Below are 13,014 nucleotides of genomic sequence, written 5' to 3' on the forward strand. Positions count from 1 at the left end.
CTGTAGTTATAGGGGTTTAATATAAATATGTTTTAGTTATTCATGGCCTGGTGTTGTGTCCTATTGTCTGACCTTCAGCCATGTGAGGAGTTAGTGAGATATCACTGGCCATAACAGAGTAGAACTCCATATAGAAGTCAGTCTAAGGGAAATAAAGAGGGGTTTCAATATTTTGATATTTGTACATGGGCATTTTAAAGCAGCAGTTCCGTCTGCTCGCAGTCAGGCCTTGCTCCAACGGCCAATAGAAAGCTGCGACGTCACCCGAACCGGTCGCCATGTTTGTAGTTTTTGTGTCTGGGTGACTGACTGACTGACCTTGACTGACTGACTTGGGTGTGTGACTGACTTGTTGGTTGACTGGGTGGGTGTGTGACGGAGTGGGTGACTGACTGGGTGGGTGGGTGTGTGACTGTTTTTTATTTGGAAGGGTTGTGCCGGTGACCATAGTGCTGAGAAGGGAGGGGACCCACCTGTGCAGAAGAGTTCGGCATGAGGCAGGCACAGGAAGGGATCCAGGCGGCTGATCATTCATGTTGCGGCCTACTTCTGGGGTCCTGCGCACACGCACGGCGCCGGGTGCGCATGTGCCAGAGGCTCGAGCATCCTTCTGCGCATGCGCTCCTGAGGCCTGCGCACACGCGATGCGCCTGAGGTCCGTGGATCCTTTTGCGCATGCGTGCCAGGGCATCTGCGCATGCATGATGCACCGGATGGCCGAGGATCCTTCTGCTCATGCACGATGTGCCGGAGAGCCGAGGATCCTTGTGCGTGATGTGCTTGTGGCCCGCGGCCATTTCTGCATCATGACGTCACTTCCGTCAAGCGCTTTTGTGACAACGAAGGAAATTTTCCCCATCAAAACCCTGTAGGTGCCGGAAAAGAAGTTACACTTCAAAATAGAAATATTTCAGGGGGAGTCCTCTGATGTCACAGGACCACAGATCAGCTCAGGGGAAAGGCTCGGATTAAACCACCCCTCACAAAACAATAAATAGGTGTAACTTTTATTCCGTAGGCATAGCTGCTATATGGGCACAGTTAGTGGGTTTTCATTTATTAGTTTGAATATAGAACGGTACTGGTATTGTGGGTGTGAATTTTATTTAAAAAGCAGCATCACGACCCTCCTGTAACATCACACTTCCACCACTAAGTTTCACGTGGTGCTCTGGACAGTAGCTGTAGCTACAGTCAGAATTAGGGCATTGCCCCTTTAAATCAGTGGCCGGCCCTTTAAAGGATGAGCTACCCAGGAAGCTGGCAGAGTTAAAGGGCTGGGAGATCTGAGATCCTAGGAGATCACATGCAGCTGATCTTCAGGAAAGTTATAGCCTATCCAGTACTGTACATCCCTGTCCTCCGGAGCGTCACTTCCCACGCACTGCACAGTGCTGAGCCCAGGTAGGTACGATGGGGCAAACAGCCCGTGCCTCCCACTGCAGTGATACGTAAAGATGTCTGTATGTTTCATGTGAGGTTGCGAACCTTGCAAGATTTCCTCTTTTTGACTCCGCGGCCGCGTCACTGTCCCCAAGTGTTTCGCCCCTGAACTTTGTCGCTGTGGATTGCAATTTAGTTTCACTTAGATTGTAAGCTCTTTGGGGCAGAGTCCTTGTTGTCATTTATCTGTTGTGATTATTCCCATAGTTTGAAATGCACAGTATTTACCTTTACCGTATGTATGTATGTATGTCTGACTTTATTTATATAGCACCATTAATGTACATAGCGCTTCACAGCAGTAATACACCTGACAATCATATAAATAACTAATACAAATAACACATAATGGGAATAAGCTCTTCAGACATAAAAGTGACATTTAGGAAAAGAAGTCTGTGTCCCGAAGAGCTTACACTCTAAGTGGTAAGTAGGGAGAACGTACAGAGACAGTAGGAGGATGTTCTGGTAAGTGCGTCTGCAAGAGGCCAAGGTCAGTGCATCTGAGATGTGTAGTATCAGCCACGGAGCTACATATATGCTTCGTTAAAGAGATGTGTTAAAGGTGGATAGAGACGGTGCTAGTCGGATATTGAGGGGAAGGGCATTCCTGAGGTGTGGAGCAGTCAGTGAGAAAGGTTTAAGGCGGGAGAGGTATTTAGATAGAAAATGGATAGAGAGAAGACATCCTTGAGCACAACGCAAGAGTCGGGATGGTGCATAGGAGAAATTAGGGCTGAGATGTAAGGAGCTGCGGGGGGGGGGGTGGGGTGGGGTGATATTAGTGTGTGATGTAAGGAGGAGCAGAGGGGGGTATAGTGAGACAGGGTGAGATGTAAGGAGCAGAGGGGGTATAGCGAGAAATTAGGGCTGAGATGTAAGGAGGGGCAGAGGGGAGTTTAGTGAGATAATAGGCTGAGATGTAAGGAGGGGCAGAGGAGGGTATAGTGAGATATTAGGGTGAGATGTAAGGAGGGGCAGAGGAGTTTAGTGAGATATTAGGGTGAGATGTAAGGAGGGGCAGAGGGGAGTTTAATGAGATAATAGGCTGAGATGTAAGGAGGGTCAGAGGAGGGTATAGTGAGATATTAGGCTGAGATGTAAGGAGGGGCAGAGGGGGGGTTTAGTGAGAAATTAGGGTGAGATGTAAGGAGGGGCAGGAGAGTGTAATGTTAGAAAGCGCTGCTTACATGGATGGAGCTAGATAAATAAATTCATACATTTGCTAAGTGCTCTGAAACCAAGACGAGAGTCGCTTAATACCGACACTATAAATAGATCTCACACGCCAAGTTGCGCTCCGTGTCTGGCGTGACTTTGCCGGACGCTTGGGGGGGGTTCGCCACTTTGATGATGCAATGTGACTTTCGGACTCCATCATCGAGTTCTTTGTAGATGTGTCTGTCTATACCAGGGATGGGGGCGACTCTAATCCTCAAGGGCCACCAACAGGTCAAGGTATCCCTGGTGCAGTCGAAGACTGAGCCACTGATTGGGCCACCTGTGCTGAAGCAGGGATATCCTGAAAGCCTGACCTGTTGGTGGCCCTATGCAGAGCTTTGAAAACCTCACAGATCTTTATCACTAATGCACTATTTTTTATTTGTGAAATATGTGCCCTTTTCACTAAATGGTGCTACTCCCACTGTGAGCAGCAAAGGTATGGGCGAATGTGTTTACCTCGTGTGGTTCTAATAATAATAATAGCATGTTCTTGTATAGCGCTGCTAGTTTTACGTTGCGCTTTACAGAGACATTTTGCAGGCACAGGTCCCTGCCCCGTGGAGCTTACAATCTATGTTTTTTTTGGTGCCTGAGGCACAGGGAGATAAAGTGACTTGCCCAAGGTCACAAGGAGCCGACTCGGGGAATTGAACCAACGTGAATTGTTCTGAACGTGAATAGGACATGAAACTTTTCTTTGCCACCCGTAGAATGGCATTTCCAATGGGTGTCAGTCTATCATTGACTCTTTGTGCCTGGCCTGCGCCGCTTGTACAGTGCAGGGACGGTTATAGGAGCATTCACGGAAAAAAGATGTTATAATGAGGTGTATAACGTTAACCCTGACCACATAAGGGGGGGGGGGGGTAGTGGCCCGAGTGCCCCTGGATGGTTCGGGAGGGGTTAAGGTGAGGGACGCAGGGATTTAGGGGCAGACTATGAAGTGTCGGCCTCCTGCTTATCCCGTCTTCCTCATTCTGGACACCTGGCCCAGTCCCAATCAATAATTCCACCTTCCAGTGAGCGAGGCTGAACCCCCAAACCAAACTCACTGAGACTCCGAACCTCAACCCCCACTCACAGAGTCCCATGCAAATGAGGCCGGCATGGCAAGTAAGGTCTCAACCTGGATAACGGCATTAATAAAGTCTAAATCAAGGTCTGTTTTTTGTTTTTTTTAACAGAATGGGAAATAACGCATCAAACTCCGCAAGCATATCTTTGCCATCTGAATCTGTAAAGATGGTCCAGGTAAATTCTTTAATCTGATTTTGCCTTTATCCTTAAAGCAGCTCTCGCCCCATCACATTATTTTTGAAGTGACACTACTTTGCTGGCACCTAGTAAAATCTCACAGGACAACATTTCCTTCATTGGGAACGAAAATGTGTAACGGCAGTGACGTCCTAGAGTAGTGCGCTGTACTGTGTGTACTGCAGGGGACCTGTTGAATACTGTTGCATGCGCAGAAGCTGCGCTCGCCATGTGCGCATGCGCAAAAGTATCCGGCGCCACTCACGTATGTGGGGAAATGGCCCAGCGGATGTCAGTCACCGTCGTAGGCCGTGCATGCGCAGAAGAGGACACACACCACCAACGTTTTTACAGGAATTCCCACCGAGTATAAATATAGACGTGCAAATAGCAAACATTTTAGAAATGTACCATTTGTAATAAAAAAGGCAGAAGTGGAAAACATGCAAGGTGCGTAAACATATAACACATGAATTGTATATAGATAAATATAATATAGTAACTGTAATGATTGTTATTAAAAACGGAGTGTGGGCCGAGCACGCGTGTTCTAAGTCAAACTTCTTTGGGTTTTGTCACTGAAATTGTGTGTTTTGATTTTTATGATTTACATTGAATGTAAGACTTTTGGGAGTAACGGCATTTAGATACTTTACAATCCAAAATATATGTATCTTACTTCAGTTATCATAAGTCAATTATATCAAGTATTCCAAGTGATTTTAGTATGGAATTTAACACATAAATAAAATAAATTATACTCTTGTGACAGGGTGAATTCAGTATATCTGGGAGACCTATGTATAGGTCTGCGGTCCTGCAGTGATTAATTAACCAGGTCGCAGCTGCCTCGTTAAGGGGCTTGAAAAACACAGACTCTAGGCTTGTTCATTGTTTTTTCCCTGATTGCACCAGAGAAAGACATGCTGAAACTCTGAATGGAGGGAGCCTGAAATAAGGACCGTGCATCTTAGAAATGATGTGCTGCTGTTACATGGACGTGGGGAAAGGGCGACGCCCTTATCAAGAACTTATGTTTTTGTTAATCCTTTTATGCTGAAGAAAAGCTCTGTTATTTTAATTCCATGTTTCTTTTGCTGGCTGAAATTAAAAGCCTATACTCAACTTTCAAATCTCTTTCATTGAATTAAAAACATCACCATCACAAACACAATTTCTGTGACAAAACACGGACAACTTGTTTCACTTACAATGCTCGCGCTCGACAAACACAACCTTCATTCTTCTTTTTTTTTTTTTTTACAGAATAGGAGTTAGAAGGTCCATGTAGCTAAACGAATCCACATTTTTCACCTCTGTGACCCCTGGCTACCCCCTTCCCCGCTCTCCTCCCCCACACCCCCTCTCCTGGTTCCTGAGATACTTTCCAGTGAAGTTACAGGGTTTAAATTTCCCCCTTGGAGAAACAAAATGGCTGCCAAATCTTGGGCCAGTACAAGGACGCGACATAATCAGTTGTGACTTCCTATTAGACGGTTATTTAAATTCCCTTTTAAAAAAAACAGAAAATAATAGCGGTAGATTCGCCGTTAAGTATCTCGGGAACCGCTGGGCACCACAGCTGAAAATCACGTGGTTTGGTCTGTATGACCTCCCCCGATGCTAGTCCTGATTAATAAAAGTGGGTCATGCTTCAAGTTCTCCTTATTACTATTATTTTTATGAATTTTATGTTATCTGGGACTTTTTAAACATGGTTTAATAAGTTAGGGTTGTAGAGTTTACCCCAGGAACGTCTCTGTATGTTGGTAATGCTATAATTGTAGTGTGCTTGTGTGCACAGGTTACTTTACTCCTGGGCGTAGCCGGGGCTTTTGAGCGGAGGTAGTTGGTTGCTGGAGGTCGCACGGTGGGAGGGGGTAAGGTCGCTTCAGCAAAGTTTTGCTTCTGCAAAGGCTTCATCCACAGGAGTGTGTGTCGGTGAAAAAATGTGTGCGAATGGAAAAGGCCCCTTCAAAATGACAAGAAGATCTAACCCATGTTAACGTGGAATCTGCTTCTCGTCGGTTATCTCACCAGTCATAAAATGTGTTCATTAACATGTAGTCCTGCTCCACGATTCCAGGAGATGGTCTCTCAGAATTCTGTGGTGATCTTCTCCAAGACCAGCTGCCCTTATTGCACGATGGCAAAAGAGGCCTTCAACGATATTAATGTGAGTTATAAGACGGTCGAGTTGGATCAGCAAGAACATGGCAACCAAATTCAAGAAGCTCTTCTGCAAATAACCGGGGCGAGGACCGTAAGTACTGCAGATATCACTGTCTTATTGTGTGTTGCTCCCACACGGGTCTTATTCTCCATAGTCCGATGTGGCCGTTTTGGCCAGAAATTGCTCAACGGCTGCATCATACTATATAGAATGACCCCCTTTATGTATAGGGAGTGACGATACAGCGGTGATCACCAAATGGTGAATTCAACTTTTACAGTCCACGTGGTTTTTCTTTTACCTAAACAAATGATCTTAGTGATAATTTAGAGCTCGATTAATGCCAAGCGATGCGTTGCTGGCAGCATATGGGTTAAAATTGCTACCTTGTGTGGGGTGACGGGAGCAGGGGCATAGCCACCAACGGGCCAGGTTAAAAGGATATCGCGGCTTCAGCACAAGGGTTGCAGTCAAAATGATTGTGCCGCCAGTGCTGAAGCTGCAGTATCCTTCTAACCGGTCTGGAGGATGGAGTTTGGCCAGCCCCCGTGAGCTGTTGACTTAACTTGTATCTTTTTGTTTTGGTACATAATAATAATACTAATAATAGTCTGATTCTTTTTCTAGGTCCCAAGAGTATTTGTTAATGGGACCTGCATTGGGGGTGGGACTGAAACCCGGAAACTAAAAGAAGACGGAAAGCTGCTTGAACTGGTTCAGCGCTAAACTGGGATCCTTCGCAGTGTGGCGCGCACAGCGGCCGGCAGGTTTAGCCACACTTATTATTTTTTTTGGCGCTGACGCCACGGCTTTCCACGCCATAGCTGCGGCTGGGCCATTACTTCCGAACGGGACCATCCGCGGGGAGGATTCTCCGATGCTGGTGGAAGCCGCGGCTGGAAAAAAAAACTGTGGCTTCCTCCGGCTGAAACAAAGTTAAAGTGTGGCTGCATCTGCATGCTGCTATCCCACGGGATAGCGGTGGGGTGTTCATTGGCGTTTGCCGAAGTTCGAATTGGCTGCAAAAAAAAAAAAAACGTTTTCTTTTTTGAATATTCGCGAAATCGCCCAAGTTTATTAATAACCGCCGCTAACGGTTTCAAAGCAAAAATAGAAAAATGTGCAGAGGAACAAACTTAAATTTGGGGGGAAATGATAGCAGATATATATAGATATATCTCTCAAAGTCAAGTAAATTGGTCAATTTGTTTTACCCTGGAAGTTGGTTTGAAATGTTCGCATTATTTTTAAGAAACCCGAGATACTGTGTTTAGTTGCCCTGGTTATTTAACCTGATGTCCCCCCGTGTCTCCCCCCCCCCCCCCCGGTTTGAATACTGTAAAAAGAAAATGAGTGCAGAATAAATGAGTACGTCAGTATTAGGTGATACCTTTCTTACTTGGACTAACAATTTCTATCATAGGACAAGCTTTTGAGAGTTCTCTCTTCCTCAGGTCAGCAATACTGGTTTACAAAGGAATCTATGGCTAAAACAGTGGTTAGATAAGGGTGGGTGAGAAAGGGATGTCTGTAGACATTGGAAGGGTAATAAAATAGTGACAAGTAACAGCATGGAGGGGAAAGGAGATGCTGTGGAGGGGGTGGGGGTTCTGGAGGGGAAAAGGTGTGGATAAGAACATTGGCAGAGAGGCAGGCAGGATAATTACAAACCATTGTGATAATGCGGATATGGGGTTTCTCACACACTAAGTCCTCTTGTTTTGGTGTCAGTCTTATCATTCTGAGCTCAAATGTTTTCCGTTCTTGGGTGCATCTAAACATTCCATTTAGGATTTAGATTTTTAAACCCTTTATGGAATGATCTGGTGTGAGAAATGATGTCCCACAGGTGAGCAGTATCTTCCTTCTTCATGGTGGAGAAGAGAGTGTCTGTGCAAAAAATATGATAAGCATGGCTGTTGAATTTCAGGTTTTATATATACATTGTGTGTGTGCGTGTGCGTGTGCGTGTGCGCACACACACACACACACACACACCTTAATGCTTTCGCTGCTGGATGAAGGTCTCCCCAATGAAATGTATATTACACACTGTACGTGTGTGTGATTCTTAATTTATCTAAAAAGTTGGTGGAATTTGTTTATGGACACGTGTGTGTATCTATAATCTTTCTAAATCCCCTGGGGTGATACTGTATACAAGTATTAATTTTGATATACCTCAGTCATAATGCCTATGCATTATACATTGTGCGCACACATACCTGTAGCTGCCATTACAATAGACTTATGTTATTTGTTACTGCTGGCTTTACCTCCAGTGCCAAGCACACCATATATGTACAGTACCATATGGAGTTGTCTGTCAATTAGTGGAACTTTTTATATACTGTACATCGCATTTACCTGGAATGTATACTAAAACAGAATGTCTTTAGAGTATTGTTAAATAAAATGTTTTGGGAAAATTTTTGTTTTAATTTGTCCTTGATCTTATCTTATATACTATATTAGTGAAAGCACTGTATGTTTGCCTGCCTGCCTGGATGTCCGGTGTCCCTAGCGGCAATCTCATTGGTCCCTTGGGCCGCCCGCCCCCGCACACCTCTCATTGGCCTCACACACTCACACCACCCCCTTGGCCCGCCCCCCACACCTCGCATTGGCCTGAGGCGGAGTGACGGGCCAAAGGTCCACAAAAAAAAAAAAAACACACACACACAGTGTCACACACACACACACAGTGTCACACACACACACACAGTGTCACACACACACACACACACACACCCCTCTCTGTCCTCTCCCCCCCCCATCAATCACACTCACCTCCCTCCCACTCCATTCCCTCCCGCTCCACTCCCTCCCCGGGGCGGCGCCCGGAAGCCGCTCCACTCCCTCCCGCTCCACTCACCTCCCTCTCACTCCATTCCCTCCCGCTCCACTCACCTCCCACTCCATTCCCTCCCAGTCCCTCCCCGGCGGGGGGACACGCGCCCACCTAAGAGGCGCCCGGAAGCCGCTCCACTCCCTCCCCGGCGGCGCCCGGAAGCCGCTCCACTCCCCTCCCGCTCCACTCACCTCCCTCTCACTCCATTCCCTCCCGCTCCACTCACCTCCCTCTCACTCCATTCCCTCCCGCTCCACTCACCTCCCACTCCATTCCCTCCAGTCCCTCCCCCGGCGGGGGACACGCGCCCACCTAAGAGGCGCCCGGAAAGCCGCTCCACTCCCTCCCCGGCGGCGCCCGGAAGCCGCTCCACTCCCTCCCGCTCCACTCACCTCCCTCTCACTCCATTCCCTCCCGCTCCACTCACCTCCCTCTCACTCCATTCCCTCCCGCTCCACTCCCTCCCTGGCGGGGGTTGGCACACGTGGCACCTAAGAGGCGGCCGGAAGCCGCTCCACTCCCTCCCGCTCTACTCCCTCCCGCACTCACCTCCCTCCCCGGCGGGGGGACAACGCGGCACCTAAGATGGCGGCGCCCCGAAGGAGAGGTGACGTGTGTGTGTGTGTGTCACTGTGTGTGTGTGTGTCACTGTGTGTGTGTGTGTGTGTCACTGTGTGTGTGTGTGTGTGTCTCACTGTGTGTGTGTCTCACTGTGTGTGTGTCTCTCACTGTGTGTGTGTCTCTCACTGTGTGTGTGTGACACTGTGTGTGTGTCTCTCACTGTGTGTGTCACTGTGTGTGTGTGTCTGTGTCACATGGGGGGGGGGGGGCAGGGGGGAGAGAGAGGGGGGGAGCGGAGAAACATACAGGGGGAGTGGAGAGGAGAGACCCGGAAATTTTAACCAACCCACCCCCCTCCTGTCCACTCCCCACCCCCTCCTCCCCCCCCCCCTCCTCCCGTCCGCTCTCCCCCCCCCCTCCTCCCGTCCGCTCTCCCCCCCCCTCCTCCCGTCCGCTCTCACCCCCCCCCTCCTCCCGTCCGCTCTCCCCCCCCCCCCCTCCCGTCCGCTCTCCCCCCCCCCTCCTCCCGTCCGCTCTCCCCCCCCCCTCTCCCGTCCGCTCTCCCCCCCCCCTCCTCCTCCCGTCCGCTCTCCCCCCCCTCCTCCTCCCGTCCGCTCTCCCCCCCTCCTCCTCCCGTCCGCTCTCCCCCCCCCTCCTCCTCCCGTCCGCTCTCCCCCCCCCTCCTCCTCCCGTCCGCTCTCCCCCCCTCCTCCTCCCGTCCGCTCTCTCCCCCCCTCCTCCTCCCGTCCGCTCTCTCCCCCCCTCCTCCTCCCGTCCGCTCTCTCCCCCCCTCCTCCTCCCGTCCGCTCTCTCCCCCACACCTCCTCCCGTCCGCTCTCTCCCCCCCCTCCTCCCGTCCGCTCTCTCCCCCCCCCCTCCTCCCGTCCGCTCTCTCCCCCCCCTCCTCCGCCCGTCCGCTCTCTCCCCCCCTCCTCCTCCCGTCCGCTCTCTCCCCCCCCTCCTCCTACCGTCCGCTCTCTCCCCCCCCTCCTCCTCCCGTCCGCTCTCTCCCCCCCCTCCTCCTCCCGTCCGCTCTCTCCCCCCCCTCCTCCTCCCGTCCGCTCTCTCCCCCCCCCTCCTCCTCCCGTCCGCTCTCCACCCCCCCTCCTCCTCCCGTCCGCTCTCCACCCCCCTCCTCCTCCCGTCCGCTCTCCCCTCCCCCCCTCCTCCTCCCGTCCGCTCTCCCCCCCTCCTCCTCCCGTCCGCTCTCCCCCCCCTCCTCCAGCCCGCTCTCCCCCCCCTCCTCCAGCCCGCTCTCCCCCCCCTCCTCCTCCCGTCCGCTCTCTCCGCCCCCCCTCCTCCTCCCGTCCGCTCTCTCCCCCTCCTCCTCCTCCCATCCGCTCTCCACCCCCCCCTCCTCCTCCCGTCCGCTCTCCCCTCCCCCCCCTCCTCCTCCCGTCCGCTCTCCCCTCCCCCCCTCCTCCTCCCGTCCGCTCTCCCCCCCCCTCCTCCTCCTCCCGTCCGCTCTCCCCCCCCCTCCTCCTCCTCCAGCCCGCTCTCCCACCCCTCCTCCTCCTGTCCGCTCTCCCCCCCCTCCTCCTCCTCCCGTCCGCTCTCCCCCCCCCTCCTCCTCCTCCCGTCCGCTCTCCCCCCCCTCCTCCTCCTCCCGTCCGCTCTCCCCCCCTCCTCCTCCTCCCGTCCGCTCTCCCCCCCCTCCTCCTCCCGTCCGCCCTCCCGTCCGCTCTCCGTCCGCCCTCCCCGTCCGCTCTCCGTCCGCCCTCCCGCCCGCTCTCCTCCTGCCCGCTCTCCGCCCGCTCTCCGTCCGCCCTCCCGCCCGCTCTCCGTCCGCCCTCCCGTCCGCTCTCCGTCCGCCCTCCCGTCCGCTCTCCGTCCGCTCTCCGTCCGCCCTCCCGTCCGCCCTCCCGCTCTCCCTCTCCTTCCGTCCGCTCTCCCTCTCCTTCCGTCCGCTCTCCCCCTCCTCCTAGCGGGAAATTTCACTCACGGGCAACGCCGGGTCTCTCAGCCACACACACACACACACACACACACAGACACACACACAGACACACGTACACACACAGACACACGTATACACACAGACACACGTACACACACAGACACACGTACACACACACACACCTATACACACTGTGACAAACGCCCCTCTTTTGTAGTGCTGACGTCTGTCTGGGTTCTTCCCGACACAGTCTTCTAGGGTTAATTATACAACAAACAGGATCATGCAAAGTATTGTGCTGCTTAACTCAGGCTTCTGCCTGCTTTATTTTCATCCAATTAAGGTACTGCAGCTTTAACATGTGTAGGTTAGAGGTACTCAGATACTTTCATTCAGCAGTTCACACATTTCAGTGTTACAATATTTCCCACTCTGTTATTTCAAGAAATAAAACCAAAATCATATAAGCAAATCCTATCCCTTTCAGGGATCTAACTACACATCAGAATCAGTCTCTCTAACAGCTGCTGGCCAACTAAACTGGTTCCCCAGCTTAAAACAATGCTCTCTCATTTAGGGACACAAGATACAGCACAGTCTTTTAGCAACAGCAGTAATCATTTGTTTTGTCTTATCTGTTCGTGGGGTCCAGGCAAATCCTCTGGTACTGTCATACGTGGAGAGGCCGTCAACCTCGACACTGGATGCAGGAGAGCAGCGACACCCCCAGCCCCCAGGCTCCAAGGAGAGAGAGAGAAATGCAAAACCTCTCTGCTCTAAATACCTGTGCATGTGATTAGAAGAGCAGGTGAGGGAGAACTAGAGCCATGGTAATCTGTGGTCTGGATTTTCCATCCAGCTGCCTGAGTTAATGGGAAGCTGTGGAACGGATCATTTGTAACTATTCCTGCACTTTCTGCTCTAAAATGGGGCAGAAAGCTGCCTAACATCTTTGGACTATGTCACATATCCCCCTCCCCAGCTCACACCTACTGGGGTGAGCGGCCATGGACCTCACTGGGGTGAGCGTCCTACCTGAAATACTTGAGCTAACTCCTCAGTACAACATTAAGTATTCACATGACACGAATATGAACTTTTTCCACGGCAATTATGGACAATAGGTTTCGTCATAAGAGACTATACTTGGCAAACATATTTTTTTTTTTTTTTTTTTTTTTTTTTCTCTATTAGGGAACTATTTTGAAAAATAAATGTCTAGCACACATTCTTGCAACCCAGGATCTGCTAAATATATTCACAAAACCAGACAATTTCTATTACCTCCCTGGGTTTTTCTACTCTAGAATATGAACCTCATTATAAATTTACCAACCGAAAAGGGCATTTTTTTTTTTCCCATATTGTAAGCAACCAATATTTTTTTTTTTTTCTTATACTACAGCCTTGTAATCTTAAGGGCCATCAACCCTGTATATTAATTTGTAGTTTAGCTACATTTTCAACACAGAGAACCAATATAACATTGTAATATTGACAAAATGCTTATTTGCAAAGTTAAGTGTCCGTGACATAGTCCACACGTGTAATAAAAAAAAAAAATCGGTCAGTTCCCCCAAACATTTTTTTTTTTTTTTTTTTTTTTGACTT

General features: G+C 50.2%; 1 protein-coding gene across 1 annotated transcript; it reads left to right on the forward strand.

Moving 5' to 3' along the window:
• The first annotated feature begins 1,217 nt into the window (after window positions 1–1,217).
• GLRX2 (glutaredoxin 2) lies at window positions 1,218–8,523 on the forward strand. The gene is made up of 4 exons (XM_075616931.1): window positions 1,218–1,404; window positions 3,852–3,918; window positions 6,008–6,184; window positions 6,722–8,523. The coding sequence occupies exons 1-4, from the start codon at window positions 1,307–1,309 to the stop codon at window positions 6,818–6,820; spliced, it is 441 nt and encodes a 146-aa protein (XP_075473046.1). The 5' UTR covers window positions 1,218–1,306; the 3' UTR covers window positions 6,821–8,523.
• The last annotated feature ends 4,491 nt before the right edge of the window (window positions 8,524–13,014 follow it).

This window comes from Ascaphus truei, chromosome 10 (genome assembly GCF_040206685.1).
Source record: "Ascaphus truei isolate aAscTru1 chromosome 10, aAscTru1.hap1, whole genome shotgun sequence".
NCBI classification, from domain to species: domain Eukaryota; kingdom Metazoa; phylum Chordata; class Amphibia; order Anura; family Ascaphidae; genus Ascaphus; species Ascaphus truei.